Source organism: Quercus lobata, chromosome 3 (genome assembly GCF_001633185.2).
Source record: "Quercus lobata isolate SW786 chromosome 3, ValleyOak3.0 Primary Assembly, whole genome shotgun sequence".
Classification (NCBI taxonomy): domain Eukaryota; kingdom Viridiplantae; phylum Streptophyta; class Magnoliopsida; order Fagales; family Fagaceae; genus Quercus; species Quercus lobata.
This window is the reverse complement of record NC_044906.1, coordinates 62343443-62363322: the sequence shown is the minus strand read 5'-3', so window position 1 is coordinate 62363322 and position 19880 is coordinate 62343443. Positions and strand designations below refer to the sequence as shown.

Sequence of the window (19880 nt, the reverse complement as noted above, 5' to 3'; positions counted from 1 at the left end):
TCAATTTATATATATATAAAAATTGACATTAAACGGCATGATATAATAACATTGAAATGTTCACTCACCTTAAATTTTGTTCAATAATATATTGTAATTGAGTATCAAACTATGCATTGGAGTACTATATTTTCACAATGACAATCTTTAGGCACCGGCACTTTCAATGCAGGTGTGAGTGCCACGTGGAGAAAAATGAGAAGGTGATAAATTGGACGTACTTGCTCGGCTGTGTCGACAGGGCCAAGTTTTGGACTAGGAAGAAAAAGATGGCCTTTTAAAAAAGAGAGTCGGTTAATGATGCTTTTAGAGCATTTGCTAATTAACCATTTAAAAAAAAAAAACTTGATACTAGTTTCACGCTCTTATAATTTTTAAAAAAAATGTCAAAAAAATTAATTATTTTTTTTCACAAAAAAACTTGTTAAAATAACTTTTTTTAAACCAATGCTCTTAAAAGTGTCCCGTAAACTTTTTCCTTTAAAAAAATATTAGACATTAACAATGTTACTAAAACAATTTTTTTTTGCATTGCCTAACCAAACAAAATGCTAAAACCAAAACCAAAGCGTTCGTGTGAATAAGATTCTTTTTGGGGTGGACAAGGACACACACAGCTCCACCTTATCCGCATTTAACACATAGTTTTGGCACTTGGCTTCTCTCGAAATTGTTGGCCCTTTTTTTCTCTCTCGGTAATTTAACTTTTCACACGTACATGGCCCATCAAACCCACAAAAGTACAATACTTCTATCTCATATGTAAAGGGCAGTAGTATTATTTTGACTGCGACCGAATTGGCTCAAGGGTCAGGTCAACAGTCTTAAATGCTCCATTGAAATTTGAAAATTTTTATGAGCCTTGCACCCTTGGTGGCATTGTCAATATTTTGTCCATGAGAGAAGACAGGGTGAATGTCCTATCACCACACTTGTACAAGGAAGAGAAAAAGGGAAAGGTTAAATTGACTCTTTGGTTCTCCAAACATTGATTTGTTTGGTTTGCTCTCCCATATTTAACACGTTCAATTTTAATTTTAGCCTCTAAAATTTCAAAACGGGAATAATTTGGTCCCCTCTATCTATTTTGCTATTTACATGACTAACACGACGCTAAGGCTTTTAAATTTTTTAGAGGTCAAATAGAACAAGTCATATCTAAGGAACCAAAATCAAATAAATCTCATATTTAAAGGACCAAAATTGAATCAACACTATAATTAAGGGATCAAAATTGAACTTATCACAAATTTTTAGTGATTTTTTTTTTTACTAAAAGAAAAAAAAAAAAAAAAAAAAACTCCATTTGGTTACAAGATTTAAGAAAAAGAAGAAAAAATTGTTTTGCTTCTTTAAAAGGAGATAAATATAGGGTGAAGTATCTTGATGTAGAGTTTGACTTACCTCTCATATTTTTTTAGTTGAAATTTCTTTTTGTTTTAACGAGAAACTGTCACATCACTCACTAACTAAATGAAATATAGAGTTTAAAACCCACTACCACTTGTTATTGTATATTTAAAACAAAAGGACACATTCAGTTAAAAAAGTATTGGAAGTAAGCCAAACTCCGTAATTCTTAGTTCCAATGATTTAGGATTCAACTTTGAGAATGTACCCAAAAAAAAAAACATTTTTTTTTTGGGTGTGTATCCACTTTTTTTTTTTGGGTGTGTATCCACCCCATTCATCATTCATTTTCTATATTTGAAATATTTTACTTACTGTACTTTGTGGCTAGGCAAATAAAGTACCCACTATCCACGTGCGGAATATTAAACTCTATTATGCACAACTTTTTTAGAAAGGTTCAAAGTCCAATGTGGTTTAAGTAAACTCAAAGTGACATCCTTAGCAAATATTTAAAGATTTTTCCATGGTAAAGCTTTTTCTATTGTATAAGCAACAATAACGATCTGAACTTTGTTTGAATGCCAGGCCCATAGTCTTCATCTTTGTGTTTGTTTGCGGAAAGTGATGCATAGACTAATATCATTGGAACATCTTTGTAATTAAATAAGTACTATTTAAGCACTAACACAAATAAATCATCAAAGCCAGCAGCAGCCCAATTTTGATTCTTCTAGGTGCATTTTTGAAGGCAAAGTGGCAAACTCTGACTGAAAAACTCACCAACTCCACAGTCACAGTGTCGGTTTGAGCCCCAGATCATGAAACACAAAGCTTGTGAAGTTCAAGAAATTAGATGCATGATAAATTTATTTAATAAACCATTGTTGGGTTATAAGGAATGATCTGATAGAATTCAGAGATAGATGACAAGCTTCTGAAGATTTTTTTACTCCTGGAAATCTGGTTTGATTACCAAACTATTAGAATCCCAAAGTTTGAAAATTTTCTTCCTAAGATTTAACATGTGGTTAACATATCTGATTTAATGTCAGTCCATGTAAGCCATGTGATGTGTTGGGGATCCTAGTGATACTTATTTAATGAAAAAATGGACTAATAATGGGTCAAACATGACTCGTGTAGGGGACTACACACTTCAATATTATATGCAAAAGTGAAAAGCCCTTAACGGCTTAACCTCTTATGGCAATATGGGTGTGTGGCCACCTTTGATTAATTTTAAACAAATAATTGGGAGGTATAAGGGTCTTACTTGCTGTATTACTTGACAGCTTTAAATATAGAAGTCGATGGAATTCAAAGTCTATTATGTTCTGCTTATGGGGGCAACAAATTTTGGTCTTGTAAGTGTGTACCTTGGCTGCTAAACATTCTAATTTCTAATCAAACCTTTCCTAGCAAACAATGGTGTCTGAGGTGCTCTTGTTAGTGGGGCTATTGTTCTTGATGCAAAGGACATAGAGTTTAAAGTTGCTTTCTCCACATTCTTCCCCCATGATACAGAATACAAACTGTTCTTATTGTCTACTAATAGATTAATTATGTTAAAACTTGAAAAGTGTCAAACATCCAAGAGGAAATAGAGGAAAAAAATATGAAATACACATAATTTAGTCAACATTCATGTACTGTACAATTCATTAGGCTGAGCAGGTTTTACTTTAGCTTTGTAATATTGTTATAAAACAATGAATTAGACTCATGTTTTTTAGGAAAATGGGACAGTGGAATAAAGGTGTTTGATACTTGATCCTTTGAGAGAAGTGGCAACATATGTGGTGGCAACTTATATCCTTGCCGGCCGTACATGCTATGTTCTGCACTAGGTGTTTTCAGGCAGCAACAAATTGTGTTGCCTTGTTGTGGTGCATGCATGTCTACAAGTGAGCTATTGGGGGTGGCAGAAGCTATGCCAGCCCTTCGAGACGGCAGCTTCTCCTCGGTCTCAACACCACACCTAATTGTTTCCTCTTTGATTTCCTTTTGGATAGTTTGAAAAATAGTATCTTTAACCGTCCATTCATCAATTTGTTGTGAGACTTGATCTTGTTCAATGCCTTAAATATTTTCTTTAGAATTTAGCTTTATATTGTCAACCCCCAAATCTCTGTGTTCTCTTGATTCTTGAACTTAGAATTGATAAAAACAATTTCTCAAGTAATAATCTTGATTTGGTTAGTGGATGATAAACTTTTCAACATAATCTTCTTGGTGCCATCATTTTTTTTAGCATTTTAACTTATTTACTTATGTACAACTTTTTATAACCTTGTGTACAACTATATTTTAATCCACTTTTAGAAAGAAGGAAAAAAAAAAATCAATCCACAAAAAAGGCCAAATAACCTAAGTGTCAAAGTGTAATCATCACTAGTATAATGGAATATATCATAATAATCACCGAGAAAAATAATAATAATAACTAATCAACGCTCTTTATTCTTTGCCCCAAATGAGTTAGATTTCTAGCTTAAGTTTTGGTATTGCTTCCACACAATTCTTCATGATATAAATCCTCGGACCAACCAACAAACAAATCTTGTTGTTGGTGGGATCATAAGGAAAAAGTTTGGCTTCAAACATATATAGAGCTATCTTGCTTCAATCTACTATATGGCAATTGAAGAGACAATGTATGTGTAGTTTTAGTCACATGAATAATCTTATAATTTATTACATAATGAGTTGGAAAAGATAATTCCAAATATGTTTGGAGCCAAACTTTGTCCAAATCGTAATGCCATCACCCTTTGATCGAGGGTCATACCGTTGTTGTCTTCAAGAGTTTGAACTCAAAATCGACCATACACCAAGGGCCTAACTATTGGACTACTCCTTTGAATGGTATCATAAAATCTTTTCTATAAGTATTATATTAGTGGTTAGGAGTTAGGACTAAGATGGATCCGACCCATAGATGAAAAATAAAAGGTATAAAATAAAATGGATGATTAAGGTCACACAATTTAAGATTGAGGATGTAGGCTGGTCTCACTTCTATAACTTCAAATTTTTATTTGGAACTAGTTCACTGAGTGGGGAAAAAGAAGAAGAAATTCATTAGCTCTTGTGAAGAATGATTTTGTTATTATTTTTTTTTTTCAAAGGCAGAGAAAGAACAAAAGATCCAAGGACTCGTCAAGAGCAAGTTAAAGTGCAATAATCAATCAAGGGTATATTCTCTCTACTAGCTAATGGAGCACTTATGGTCCTTAACTAGATAATGCAGCATCTCCATTGCATTTTAGCAAGTGGGATTAAACTATTTCAACTTAAAAAAAAGAAAAAAGAATACATCTTTAGCAACGATGAGTGAGATTTGTCCTACAAAGGCTACAATACATATCAGAACAATATGGAAGATTGGGAAAAGTTTATGAGTCTGTAAAGCTCTTTGATTAACAAACCAATATCCTTTGATGAAATCTATGCTTTTTTTTCCCCTTTAATAAAATCAGAATAAAATATGATCTACCATTATGTCCTATAGGCAACTTTCTAAATCATGATGGAGTCAAAAACATATTTAGGTGATCAGCTCGAGAAATTTTTTTTTGGAATTTTGTAGATGCCTTGTAATCAAGTACCAGCAGTTCAAAATCTTCAAATTAAACACATAAAGAGTAAACTGTGATGATTGCTTAGTCAAAAGGAACATTTGTAATAGATTGCGTTTGAGGACCTGACTGGCTCTCTTGTAAGGCCCCATTCTTCTTAAAGATGGGAAAAGCACCACCACAATCATCACAACAACAACCAAAGGTCCAAAACAATGTTAGATAAGTAGTGCAAATTTTAAATGTCTTACCCAAGACTTATCAACATTTATCTTTGAAACAGATGGATAACTATGATATGACTGTAAAGGTGAAAGATGGATGTTAGTGACACAACCTTTACAATAGTAATAACGCTCTTATTAGTGTCTATATAATAGAAAAATTATCACATTTTAACTAACCAATCTCAAAATTCATTCATATTAGGTCATGCTAAGTTGGGTAAAAATATATAGTTATTAGTTACTACAGTAACCGTGTAAATTTATACTGACACTATTCATTATGTATTTAATTTTTATTATTTCTTTATGTATCCCGAGAATAAATGAAGAAAATGAATGATGCTTACTGTGTTTGTAAAAAGAAAAACAATTTTAAAAAAAATTGATATTTTAACGAAATATAGTGTAAAATAGATAGTCTGATGTGTAGTGTTTTAAAAAGTGAGTATGTAAAATAGAAAAAGTAAGTTCTTATACTAAAATAGATATGAATTTTTACACAAATTAATGCAATTACTTACAAATAATTTAGTTTGATAGTGCTAAATGAAAATACTAAAATAGATCTAAATTATTGGTTAGGTGGTAGAAATATATACGTACAGTTTCAAGAAACAATTATGCAGACAAGATTTTGTGTTGGTCCGTTGGTCGCCCTTGTCACATGTATGATTTTGGATTTAATCGCTTAAAAGATAAGGCTGCCTTAAGCTTTTCAAGACACGTTTAGGATTTAACATAAAAGACAAAGAAGCCTTAATTTTTTAGGGTCACATCTTCATAATGGCCTAATTCCTTGCCTTAACTGAAACAATTAGACCTCCTGCGTGCCTCTCCTTAGTTCTCTTTGTTAATCATTACAAATATGCTATGGATTTGTTGCACTATCAACATATGCTTGATTGCAAACCTCTGCCAACTCCATTTACTATCACTCTCATCTTAGAAAAACTAATGGAACATCTTTGTCAGATCATTCTCCCTATAAAAATATTGTGGGTGCTTTACAATAACTTTACCTATACACACACTCCCAAACTTGGACTTTGCTGTTAATCATGTTTGGCAATTCATGCAAATCCAACACACCTTCATATGGTTTTTGTTAAGGAATTGTGGATCATGGGAATGTCTTCAGGTCTGGTCCTTTGACTCTTTCTAACTACACCAATGTAGATTGGGCTGGTAACCCTTCTAATTTTCCTTCCACTTTTTGGTTATGTTGTTTTTCTTGAACCTAATCTATCGATTGGTTTGCATCACCTGTTGTTAAGTATTTTGGGTTCGTATTCTATGTTTTGTTTGTTTGTTTGATTTTTTTTTTTTTTTAATGAAAAAAGGTAAAATCATGGAAGTAAAATCACATTCTACTGGGCATGATATAACACAAGATTCCCTTGTTGGCTTGCAGGCCTAGTGCTAATGAGTTCCACACTACTTGAATCCAAGCGTTATGGCGAGGCAGATGAAGTGCTTAACCACTAGACCCCACAATGGAGTTAAGTAAACCATTGAAATTAATTTCACAAAGATTTAGAAGTCAAGTGAACCTCTAATGATGACAACTTGTAGATGTTTTCACAAGGACTTCACTTCTTAGCATTTCCAATGGTTAAAAGATAAGTTTTCCATTTCCATGGACATTTTTTAGAGACCGAGGTGAACTCGTTCAAGTCAAGCCTCATGTGAATGGGTTAGGTAATGTTAAGTATTTTGGGTTCGTATTCTATGTTTTGTTTGTTTGTTTGATTTTTTTTTTTTTTAACGAAAAATGGTAGAATCATGGAGGTAAAATCACATACTACTGGGCATGATATACCATGAGATTCCCTCGTTGGCTTGCAGGCTTAGTGCTAATGAGTTCCACACTACTTGAATCCAAACATTTTGGCGAGGCGGACAAGGTGCTTAACCATTAGACCCCACAATAAGGTTAAGTAAACCATTGAAATTAATTTCACAAAGATTTAGAAGTCAAGTTAACCTCTAATGATGACAACTTGTAGATGTTTTCACAAGGACTTCACTTCTTAGCATTTCCAATGGTTAAAAGATAAGTTTTCGATTTCTATGAACATTTTTTAGAGACCGAGGTGAACTCATTCAAGTCCCATGTGAATGGGTTAGGTAATGTTAAGTGCCTCTTAAAATGTGCAATTTCAACTAGTCATTTGACCTCCTAAATTAAGAATTTTACATGAAATGCCCGCTTATTTTTTTCCTTTAAAAGAAAAAAAAAAAAAAAAAATCATACACCCCTCAATTTTTTAGAATTTAGGGGCCTCAAGCCTAGGCCTAAAATCCTGTTTGCATGGTACTTCATTGATACTTCATTGAATCCTTTCGTTTAATCCCCAGTGCCATCTATAGTAACCACTTGAGACAGGTCATTACTAATTAATTTTAAATTAAAATTCTTTTGCTTATAGGCTAGAAATCTCTCTTTTATCTTTTTAACTTTTTCTTCTCTAATAAAAGAAACAAATTGTGAAACTTAAATTTAAATCATTTGCTTATAGACTATGAAGCGTCACAGTATGAATAGACATTTAGCCCAAAATGAAAAGGACTCTTTATGAGTAAGCCGAACTGAGAGTGACAACTGACTCATTTGGTTAGGTATCTTGTACAAAAGAACCCAGATCGAATCTCCTGTATATCAGTGGCAACGTGTATTTCGTTTTTTTGAAGTAGGAAACATAAATAAAAGAAAGGTCCCCTCTCTAGTTGTGTCACTTATAAATTCAATATGCCTCTAATGGGAATAAAAATAAAAATGAGATCTAAGGATACAATTCAAACAAGGCAAGCGCACAATGATTGATAAAAAGAACTGGGTCACCAATGACAAATTATTTCACAAGAAACATTATTGCTCAAGCAACAAACATATTTTAATTTAGTGGATAAGATTCATACACATCAAAAAAATTCACAAGCAACAACAGAATTGTCACAAACACATCCATGCATATCTTCACTTCTGTCTTGCTCCAACTAAATAAAAAAGTTAAAAAGAGTCTTAAGAAATAGACATTCACAAACAAAGACAAACATGCCCCACTAGACATTCAGTAAAACGAACTTTGGCTCACTTGCAAGCAACCCCATTCATCAAGTGGTCTCATTCCTCTCCAGAGCTGCAATGAAGTGCAAATGTGAGTGCCAATAGAGCCATAAGCATTCCCCTAAACTGAAATGTTAATAGAGAGAGAAAGAGAGGAGAGAGAGATTACTGTTGTAATTCAGAAGCTTCTCAATGAGATCTACATGAGTCATAAGCATTCGTCTGCAGCAGTAACGGACCAACCCCAATCCATCAAGTGCATCTCTGCATACCACATAATTAAACATGAGTGCCATCAACTAATATCCACTGCAAATTCATGCTTATAATCAAAACTAATACCAGGTAACACTGTTGACTACCTGTCAAGATCATACTCCAAGAATTCAAAACAAAGCACATTTCTTGGCCAGTCAAATTATATTTGTTATTGTATTATACTCAAAAGAGAATACACACGTGTTCCTAAGCACAGGTACAAATGGCTTGAAAATTAAGCCCATATTGATCAATGATGTATATGGACCCAAACCAACTGCAAGTGCATACAAAATATCCCCTTTTCACATACGCTTTCAAATTCTGATAAATTTTAAGGTGCTTCTTCCTTAACAAATTCTCCTAATTGTCTCAAGCATTAAATTACAAAATCTCAATAATATCTTACAATGTTGAAGACAATTTTGCATCATATTACCCATAACTACACTACCCTACACTTAGAGATTCACATGACTAAATTAGTCTCACAGTGATCAATATAGATACTTTATATTCACAACATATAATCACCACCCTCATTTTCTTATAAAAACTTAACAATAATAATAGTGGCCACTCTTATTTTTTTGATAATGGAAGCAGCAGAACCCACACAACAAACACAAATGGACAGCTATAAGACCCAGGTGTAAAGATTGCACTTACACAAACTACTAGAACTAAAGACTGTTCTAACTTCACTAACAATACTCAAAGCTATCTAATAATACCCTAATTTGCACAGAGGATCTTGCTTAGGATTGAGTTGTTCACCTTGCTGCTGCCCTCTATTCTACCCCTTACATCCCATTTGATACTCTTACAGATTTGTTCCTCAGTCTGAACTCTGAACCCTCACCCCCATAGATTCTATTGTTGCTTTGAATCCACAGGGAATAAACTGTTGCCCACCAAACCAATTTGCAGAATGTGGTTTGTAGAATAGCTCCTTTCAGATGAACTGTTCCCAGCTATCTAGATCATCCCAGTTCTTAGGAATTCCAATCACTAAGCAAAAGGCCATAATCTGCTAGTGAAAGAACAAGCAAAGAACACATGGTCTCTACTCTCTATGTACCTCCTACAGAAATTACAGCTACTGCCTCCATTAAAATCCCATTTCACTGGCCAAATTTGGTTGAGAGTCTATCCCTCATAGATAGCCAGCCAATAAAGCCATGTTTTTGGATTGTATTAGGAAATCAAACAAGCTTCCACCATGAGACTTCAGCCTTATGACTCTTAGTTTTTGCTCAAGTACAAACTTCGGCAGTCTAGCTATCTAGCTATATGCCTGAGCTTGAGCAGATTCCTACAACTTCAAGAAAAAACTTGAGGAATCTTAACATTCCAAAAACATTTTCCTTTTAATAGATTCTCATGAACCCAGGCTATGGGTGCATATCTGTTTGGGTGATTCCAATATAATTGTGCTACCTCTTTTTCCTTTGCTAATATTGCCCACTTTCTATTGCAACTTGGTATTTGAGTTGTGAATGTGGTATATAGAACTAATGCTTTTATTTGATGTTGAACATTCTATACCTTTCCTCCATAGATGTAATTAACGTTTGAAATTTTTATACCTTTCCTCTGCAGATGTAACTAAGGTTCTCTTTGTGCTGGAACTAACAATAAAGAGAGTGAAGGTACCACCGCCCCAAATAGGAGAGTTATGCAACTGTTTTTCATAACAGCTTCCAGATTTGCCATAATATTTTTAGAAACATAGTTCTTCTGGTAGAAAAATGAGCTACAAAGACTGATTAATGTGTATGTTAATTCCTATTTTAAATATTCCCTGTACAACTTTTGGTGACCATCCTAAAAAACCTACATCTAAAGCAACAGGGATTTGTGTTTGTGTGAATTGCTGTTATTGTGTACTTAGTTTGCTTCCTGATATCATAGCAATTGAATTAACAGCCAAGCCAAGGTTTGTAATTCCAATGGTTTCAATTGCTTTTGTTTCTCATTCTAATAGTTAGCTTCTAATTAAAGTGAGTCTTACAATGTTTTTTACTATGAATATTGTTTGATAGTATTTATTTGTGCCTTACATGTATTACCAAACACAAATTCAATACATTCAGCAGAAAAATACAGGAGGAAAAAAAGAAGAAGCTTCCAATAATACAACAAGATGTTATATTTGTTTAATAATATCATCTATTTATCTGCATTTTTCGATTTCTGGTTACTATAAGTCTATAACAGTTTTTAATCATATATTGATATAAGCAAACTCTTAACAATATATCCCTAACAAATAAGCAAAAAAGTTCTTACCCTTCAGAGTAATCTGACTGGAGAAGGTCAAGATACATGTCCCATTTGTTTCCAATCACCTATACAACAAACAAAAAATTGACATAGGTAACAGTTTTCAATGTTTTAGGGATAGAAACTTGCTTAGGTAACCCAAATAAAATAAATAACAAAAACTCCTATCAAATCTTAAAATGCATAGTAAATTGAAAACAGCTGCAGACTTGTTTTCGGTTTCTACTTTTCAAACCCAATGAAAACACTGACAAAACAGTTTGGAAAGCCACACTATAATGAAACCGCGCTCTAATTCAAACCACACCAAGAACATAACACAGGTTTTACTGATTTTTTCCCCCATTTTTTCTTTGTAAACGTAAAAAGACCCTTTTTTTCCTCTTCTTCACATCCCAAGACCCATGTCTCTCTCTCTCTCTTTCCTTTCCAAATTTCCCTCTTTTTTTTGTGTGATTGAGCATATCTACTCAACCTTGACCGTTCACTTTACAGCCACTTGCGTCCATGTATTTTGAAAATTTTGTTGGGGGAGCAATAAGAAGGTAGTGAAAGTCAACTATGAAGGGTGAACTTGGATGAACAAAGTTTATGGATTTAGAGAAGTTTGAACAACTGGGGTTGTTGGAACATGAACAAAAAAACCCTCCTTTGTTACCAAAACAAAAAAATCCTCCACAATCACACACACCACCAAACAACAAAACCTCCAAAGTTTTGTTACTCAAAAACAAAAACCCATCACAGTCAGAGTCATAGATATGATAATAACAATGAAAGTAAGTATGAGAATAGAGTAAGGTACCTTGCCGCAGGTAAAGCAACGAACTGGAATTATCATCTTAACTGCTGTCTTCTGCTGCTGCCGCCTTCTCTCTCTCTCTCTCTTTCTAAAGAGGGAATCGGCCTTTTGAATAGTAGACTTTGCCTTTGTATTTGTTTTGGTGAGAGCACACATAAATTTACTTCTATGTCCCGATTGGGTGGCGAAACATGTACTAGATCTTTTCGGGGGTTTTTTTGTCTTCTTACAAATTTTTCCTAGGTTACCTTTTTGCCCTTTTTAAATTTTTTTAAATATTTTACAACTAATAACCATGGTTTTTGTCCCTTAATTCCACTCGTTAAAGGCTTTTTCGTCCCCTCAAACGAAAAAAAAGAAAAAAAAATTGTATGAGACGGTATACCTCACATACTTTCTCCTCCAACAAACTTTACATGATTAATTAATTTATTTACACGGCTAATTATCACTTAAAATCACCATGTTTTTCTCACTTAAAAAAAAAAAAAAAAAGAGAAGTGCTACTATATATATAATAATTTCATAATAATTTCGTAACAAATTTTAGACAGTAAATTGATACTACATTATTGGTTTAAATTTGAACAAATTACTTAAATTATATTTTTGTCCTAATAAACTAATAGTCAATAAAAATATGACGACAGACAACTTGGATTTTATATTTTTTTATAATCTTCAATATTGTTCAACCAAATTAAAGTACAACAAGGGAAGAACAGTCAACCTCACAAACTGTTCTTAACACATTTGGAAGATTGAGATTATTGAAACAAAACGACTAGAAATTAGAAAGGAAGAGTTTAGTAGCAGCATGCCATGTGATGCTGCTTTACATTCTCTCTTGACCCAATTGAAAGAACAAAAAAGAAAACACTCTTGGAGACTAAGTATGCTGCTGATGGACCAATCTGGGGCGGTTGGTGGGGAGGTCAAAGGATCAAAACAATTTTTCATGTCTCCCTCAATGGCAATGTGGGGCCATCTTTCATCCTTAGCAAGCTGGATAGCCCAAAGAATGGCTGCTTCTTCTGCTCTAAGGGGGGAGCATGTAGGAATAGTTCTTGCCCAAATCTTCTGGACTTCACCTTTGTAGTATCTAGTCAATTTAGATTTGTTGTGCAAGTGTTATGGACGTAAATTTTCTAAATATATATATATATATATATAATGCATAAAAATTTCACATTAATGTTTTTTTTTAAAGAAGAAAACTAAGCCATGTTTTTTTTTATAATACATATGCACTATAATTAAATAACATTTTTTTCAGTGTCCAAAAGATTAAAAATCCAAAAAAAAATTTATAAATGAATATAAAAATATATCTATTATTGTTAAATTAAAAATTGTCCCAGAAGTTTAATATATTAGAAAATGGTAAAGTTAATCATTTAATCACATAATTTTAACACTCTCTCTTACATGTGGGCTCAAACTCTCTTTTAATAGGTGAGACCTAACACGTGATATTTTAAATGGGCGGTAAAGTGGAGAAGACAGAGATTGAACTCATGACCTCTTACTTTGATATTATATTAAATTACTGATTATTCTTACTTTGATATCATATTAAATTACTGATTATTCCAAAAGTTTAAATTATTGGAAAATGGTAAATTTAATCATTTAACTACATAATTTTAACCACATAATTTTAACAATTATTCCAAGGTAAAAATTCATTTATAACATGATACCCAATTTGTTCTAGAGAATATTTATAAAAAAAAATAAAAAAAATAAAAAAATTTAAAAATCCATACCATGGATCTCAAATCTATGCATGAAGTAAACATTATGATTAGCTCTCATTGTGAGCGTATCCAATAATTGCTACAATCATCTCTTAGAAATCTAAAACAACTACTTGTCTCTACTATATTTTTCATAAGAGTGTTAGTTTTCTTGTTGGTGAATGATGAATCCATTTATGGCAAAAAGCAATGATTTAGACGAAGAATCATTTATTAGAAAAGGCCCCAAGGACATGAATTTGTAGATCAGAGTATTTATTAGTAGTCTCCATGTGAATGCAACTCCTTCATTGTTAGGTTCCTATGGTTATTTAAAAATGCATTAGTTCTAATTGGAGGCAAAGATAAACCTTATAATGGTTTGGTAGTTGGTCATATAAATACACTTCATAATCTACAATAGATGATGAGTTAAAAAAATTGAAACTTTCTACCAATACAAACTTTGAAACCTAAAGACTAGAATATAAAATGGATTGAAGAGAAGATTTTATGTTATGAAGTTGATTGTCATTCTCTATCATGATATGGATGTCATCACTCCTTATGATACCAATGAACCTCTTAGTCATTGCTATGCTACCAATGGTTGGTATTTTTTACTCGATCGCAGGTTACCAAATTATATGAAAACAATATAGCTAACCTATTACTGACTAATAAAAAGTTACACTTTTATATTCGAAGTTAATATCCTTTTTTTGTTAATTATATTAACACAATCATATTTTTCAAAAACAATGTTGGAAATAAGCCAAAAATAGAACACAAAAAACACAATTTAAATGAAATGTTAGGTTTTGTAATGCCTTTAAAGATTTAAAACTGCTAGTGTTTATAAGTGCCATATATTCATCATAAGCATCCCATCATTTTCTCCATCGGGTTAAAAACAATTATAGTCATGATCATAAACTCATGATAATCTTTTGCTTGCAATCATGATCATAAACTCAAAACAACACTATAAAATAAAACTAGCAAACACATTAACTTGAAATACTAAAATTTTGGATTAATTTATAATTGCATGAACGTAAATTCAAAATGGAAATTAAGTTAACAGCCACCATGGAAGCCAATAGGATAAAACAACATAGAAACTAACATCAAAATGAACACAATTTTTTAAGATTGAAGTAAAACAAAATAGACCGAATTGGACTAAATTGGACCGAAATAAAACCAAGTGGACCGAATTGACTGATTGGACCGAAATAGAACCAAGTGAACCAAAATGGATTAAAGTTTATCAAAATGGACATAAATGCTATGCTAATGTGGCTCAATAACAATGTAACAATAATAAATGTTATGTTCATCTTCTAGATATTATATAGATATGTTTCAAAATCAATAATGTACTTTAATGGGTCCTTATACTTTATTTGTTCAAGTGCCTTACAATAACAATAATAGCAAAATCTTAATCTCAAAATTTGGCCTTACGATGTTTATTGTAAGGACTGAATTTGGATTGGACCCAAAATAGGATTGGGTTTTAGCCCAACGAGCCCAAACAATGAATTTGTAGAGCGTGGGTGAAAGAACTAGTTCTATTCAGTAAGAAAGACAATAACAGTTGTTTATTTGAGAGAATCAAATACAAGTAAGATAAGAAAATCTGTCATCAGCACAGTTTGAGGAGCTATGTTATAATGTCAAGTTTATGATCAAGGTTACAAGAGTTCAAAGGATTATTACAAAGATTTCTTGGTTTTTCGATCTCCCATTCTTTAGGCCACCTTTCCATGCTATATACTATAATTTTGGTATCATCCCCATGTGTAGGTTAGGTGCTAGGAACTCCTTCTTGTCCCATCCAACACCTCCCAGAACCTTCAACTAGCAGCTGTAAGGCTGCTTCACCATTGTTTAGGCATCACATCCATATTAATGCAGCTAGAGAGTTAGCTGAGATGCATTTAATGTGGAGGTAACAATTTTTGTAGATATTTGTTGCCTCCCTCTACTCCTCTCTTATCCAATGTCTAACTTCTAACCGTGATGCAACCTTGAAGGATGTTTAAGATGATAAGACATTCCTACTGACCTCAGATCTCCATTTCCAATATGACTTTTCTCCTCGGACATATTTTGGACTATCATATACAATCCTTATTTCTTCTTCTTCTACAATTCCCATAATAACCTTATTTGACTATCCTTAGACTAGTAAATATCCTCGAATTGGCCCTACAGGCCCAATTCGTACAGTTTTAATAATACCTTCTGGCTAATTGGCCCCTACATTTATTATTGTTCTTATCTATACTTTTAGTCTACTTATAAATCATTCAAATTCCATTGACGGTATCTATATATTAAAATAAAAAATGTTTTGTGGGGGCTTGTGCCCAGGTGATCAATTCCGACCCACTAAACTTAGGCTTAAGATCAGCTTAAGTAGCTAAGGCTAGCCCAAGAGATTGAAGTTGGCCTAAACCTTGTAGGAATAGGTCCAACCCAACGATAAGTATGTCAGGGTCTAGAGAGTATTGTTCGGAGAATTCCACAGTGTTTGGGTTGATTTAGGCCCACTATTGATTGATAAGACAGTGGAAGATCAACAAGGAAGTGGACTAATTCAGGTCGGCCCCCGAATACTATTAGTGCCTTTGGGGAGTTTGCTGCCGAAAGCCATTTGGCATCAAAAACAAGTTTCGGGAGAATTTTCAAAAAACATGATTGTTTTCTAGGGATTCTGGGTGAAAGTAGGATTGCATGAGAACTGGTGAAAAAGTAATGATTTGAATCCCACTAAGGGGAGACTATATAAGGGAGTGAGGGTAAACAAGAAGGGGTTGGTTTTTTTTGGGTTGGGGAGAGAAAAAGTGAGAAGAAATTGAGAGAGGGAGAAGAAACAGAGGGGATGAAAGGGAGAAGGTTAAGAGAAAGTAAGAAGCAAAGTCAAAGGGTAAGGGGGTGTTAGGCTGGAAACCACAGGGATAATAGATATTGGACTATTCAGGCTGCGTTTGAAGCAAAATCTGTAGGATTGTGAGGAAACCCACCAACATTTAAATTGGGAGCCCAAATCCACTGTCCTAGATAGTATCATTCACAAGTTTGGGGTACCACATGTTTATAAGTAATTTATGGTTTTTTAAAGACGGTGAGAAATACTTCTCATTAAATATGTTGCACCAACAACTCAAATTTGTACCCCCAAGCACTAAGTACCAATTCGGCTTAAGCGCTATCGGTATAAGTGAACTTTTGTAATTGATATCGACATTAAACCATGAAAGAATGATAAGCATGAATCTCTGGGGTTGTTTGGGAAATTGAGAGTGCATAAGCTTAGGTCCAATCTCAATGTTTTTTTTTTTACAATTTTTATTTTTTAGTTTTTTTAATATTTTTAGGGTAAAATACTATTTTGGTCCTAAATTTTACTAAAAAGTTTATTTTTTGTCCCTAGAACTTTAAAAAGTTCTTTTTTTCATTCCTAAACTTTGTAAAAAGTTTTTTGAATAGTATAGAGACAAAAATAAGGATGGAAAAAAAAGTTTTTTTTCAATAATTTAGGGATGAAAAACAAATTTTTAGTAAAGTTTAAGGATATAAATAAAACATTTTCAATAATTTAGAGACAAAATGAACTTTTTAATATTTTAAAGATGAAAAATGAACTTCTTAAAGTTTAGAAATGAAAAACAAACATTTTGTAAAGTTTAGAGGCCAAAATAGTATTTTATTTTTTTTATTTAACAATTCTTAAGACCAACTTTCTCTTTATACGAGTATCTATAACATCTGCGTAACACGTGAACCTTTATTCACCAAAACTTTTTTTTACCAAACCTTAAATTTTTAAACCAGTCACTCTATACTGAGCTAACCAAATGAGATTTATGTGTTACAATATGTTAAAGGTATTTTGATGTTGATTAATTAGGTAAATTTGAATCATGAATGCAACCTTGGAATTAGTAGCGACATGATGAACATGGTAAGCTAGAAAGATTTACTAAAAAAATAAATAAAAAAATACTTGGTAAAATGTTTGGCAATTGGAGCGTTAAAAAAATTTGAAAAAATTGGGGAGAGTTAAAATAAATTTATTTTTTTTTTAAAAACACCCAAGGTAATGGTTTGGTGGAGATTTCTCAAACCAATTATGTGACGATGGGTAAAATCATTCATGTGTACTTTTAATAAACACATGATCTATTTAATTTATTTATGATTTATTTAAATAATACATGTGGATGATTTTATAAGTTGTCCGCTAATATGTAAGAAGATGAGTTTTGCATGTAAATGTTATTTAAGAAAGACAAATTTCCCTTATACATTTGTGTAAAACTTTCTCATGCATCTCGTGGGCTAAGTCTAACAACTAATATTGTAATTTATGTTTAGATTATAATGATATAGGCTACGGGTTTTAGCTCAATGCCTCAGTGGGCATTAGGAAGCTCATTATGAAATGAGAGATGGGGAGATCCAAACCTTAATCATTGGTTAAATCCCCATTACAAACAAAGCTCTTGCCAAAAGTTTAAACCCTACACATCTCCACAGTGCCGGCTCAAGGCCTAGGCAACTTAGGTCGAGGCCTAAGGCCTCACAATAAATAAAAAATTTTCCTACTAAAAAAAGGCTCCATCTTTCTTAGTAAAAGACCCAAAATTTTATAAAAATATTACATTTTTTAAATAATTCGTACTTTTTTTAAGAGTGATGTTAAAGATATCACAAATTTTATTATAGATTTAACTGACATATCACCAATCACATAAAAAAGCAATTCAAACACAAATAAATTAAGTTGTTGAAATTCATCAATTACAATTGTAATCATATTTATTGTCAACATTTTGTAATATTTTTAGTATTTTTCTTTTTCATTTCTAACAAGGCTTTTATAATAGGAGACTAATAAAAATTTAACTCAATTGAAACCTTAAGATGTTTCAAATAAAATGCTACAAATGCGATAAATCATCAATGATGACTAATTTCTTACTAAGCCATACATCAAATAATATCTATCTATCTCTTTCTCTTAAAAAGAATGGATAAAATTAAAATTTAGATTACAACTGTACTTAACTATGCATAATCATATATCAAAGTTAAAGTAAGTTCCTTTTGATTCAACTATAATATTCAATCTTCTATATGAAATTAACCTTAATTTAGCTAGTATTATTCATCAATTTTTGTATTTACATCAAATTAGTCTTAATTTAATTAGTATTATATAATTTTATTTAATAAATGTTTACATATAAAAAGTTCCCATAGGCCCCAAATTTTGTTGGGCTGGCCCTGCATCTCCATAAAAGGACACATGAAATACCACTAGAGCCATAAATCTTGTATTGTACTGAAAAAAAGATAGCAACTTTACATTTTTGCCAGTGGAATACCATTTTAGGTGGAACCTGAGGGAGGACTACTCAAGGGAGGCTGCGAAAAGAAGGTATTCATTAGTACTGCTAAGTGCTAAGTTGATTTATATAGTTAAACAACTTACGATAAAAGAGAAAAATGCGATCGATGTTACATAGTGTGATACCAACAAAGTGATATTGGAGGAGCATGATTTGGTTACAAGTCAAAACTACATGCCCCAAAGATCAAACAGATGGGAAAAACTTGTTCAGATTGAAGGGCAGGGAATAGAATTCCTCGCTTCTTGTGTCTGTTTTGAATGACCGGAACCTATCCCACCAATGCATGCCTCTATCTTTCCTGGTTTGATTGTCTTTCCGGTGCAGTGTGACGTCAAGGAAAAAGGCCAACAAGCCAGCAACAAATGCTTCCGATGAGAAGGGCACGTTGATCATATCGTTGAACTGCAAAAACAATAGAGACATTTGATTAATACCCACACAACCAAGGAAGAAAATTCTTTTGATTGGTCTTCAAAGACGATAGAAGTTATATCAAGCTAGATACAGGACAGAGAAGTTGTGTACCCATCTTGCTTCAGTGTGGACAGGACCATAGCCTTTAACAACTGTATATTCATTGAAGTATTGAGGTATTGATAAGCCCATGTAAATAGAGAAGCCTAATACAAACTTTGTCCTGAAGCTGTTTAAATTGCAAAACTGAAGAAGACTGAGGCCTGCTGAACCTGCTCGTGTATTATGAAAAAGTATTAAACAAATTATCCTTGAATTGAATTATAATGATGATTTAAAACCTGCTCCATAAGTTAATAATACCTACCCACATAGGCAAAAAACAGGCAGTATAAAGCTGCAATGATTGGTGCTGGGATTGAAGCAAAGACAGCTCCAAATTTTCCTGTATAGAATTTATATGTTATATTACATGCAACAAGGAGACAGATTTGAGTGTGAATTTCTTGCATGAATTACTCACCAAGGATGGAAAAGAAGATCATGAAACCAGCTGATATTTGGACAACCCTTCGGCTACCAACACGTGTCAATGCTAATAAACCTGCATTTTCACTAAAAATAACAAAGAACGATATAATAGTTTGTCAAGAATTGATAGATAAGAATATTTCTAAGGATTTGGTGATTTGAACAAGATTCTTACACAGAAACTGATGACCCAATT

The 19880-nt window shown here is 32.8% G+C and overlaps 2 protein-coding genes across 2 annotated transcripts; both read right to left on the bottom strand.

The window, feature by feature from the left end:
* Window positions 1-8010: 8010 nt before the first annotated feature.
* LOC115982228 (DNA-directed RNA polymerases I, II, and III subunit RPABC5-like) lies at window positions 8011-11687 on the bottom strand. Its single transcript, XM_031104768.1, has 4 exons — window positions 11575-11687; window positions 10776-10834; window positions 8395-8489; window positions 8011-8298 (listed from the first exon to the last, which is right to left on the bottom strand). The coding sequence occupies exons 1-4, from the start codon at window positions 11608-11610 to the stop codon at window positions 8273-8275; spliced, it is 216 nt and encodes a 71-aa protein (XP_030960628.1). The 5' UTR covers window positions 11611-11687; the 3' UTR covers window positions 8011-8272.
* Window positions 11688-18753: 7066 nt separating this feature from the next.
* On the bottom strand, window positions 18754-19879 carry LOC115981224 (nucleobase-ascorbate transporter 6-like; the record flags this gene model as incomplete). Its single annotated transcript, XM_031103390.1, has 5 exons — window positions 18754-19141; window positions 19265-19425; window positions 19521-19598; window positions 19677-19768; window positions 19860-19879. Coding segments are annotated over 5 exons (570 nt in total), but the record flags the coding sequence as incomplete, so codon positions are not given.
* Between the last annotated feature and the right edge of the window lies 1 nt (window position 19880).

Bases quoted from the DNA above. Each gene is read 5' to 3' on its own strand.
- LOC115982228 (XM_031104768.1), bottom strand. From the start codon at position 11,610: ATGATAATTCCAGTTCGTTGCTTTACCTGCGGCAAG. The intron at 8,490-10,775 runs GTAAGAACTTTT...TGTGGTATGCAG, and splicing joins CAGTCAGATTACTCTGAAGG to AGATGCACTTGATGGATTGG. The intron at 8,299-8,394 runs GTAATCTCTCTC...ACTTCATTGCAG, and splicing joins GAAGCTTCTGAATTACAACA to CTCTGGAGAGGAATGAGACC.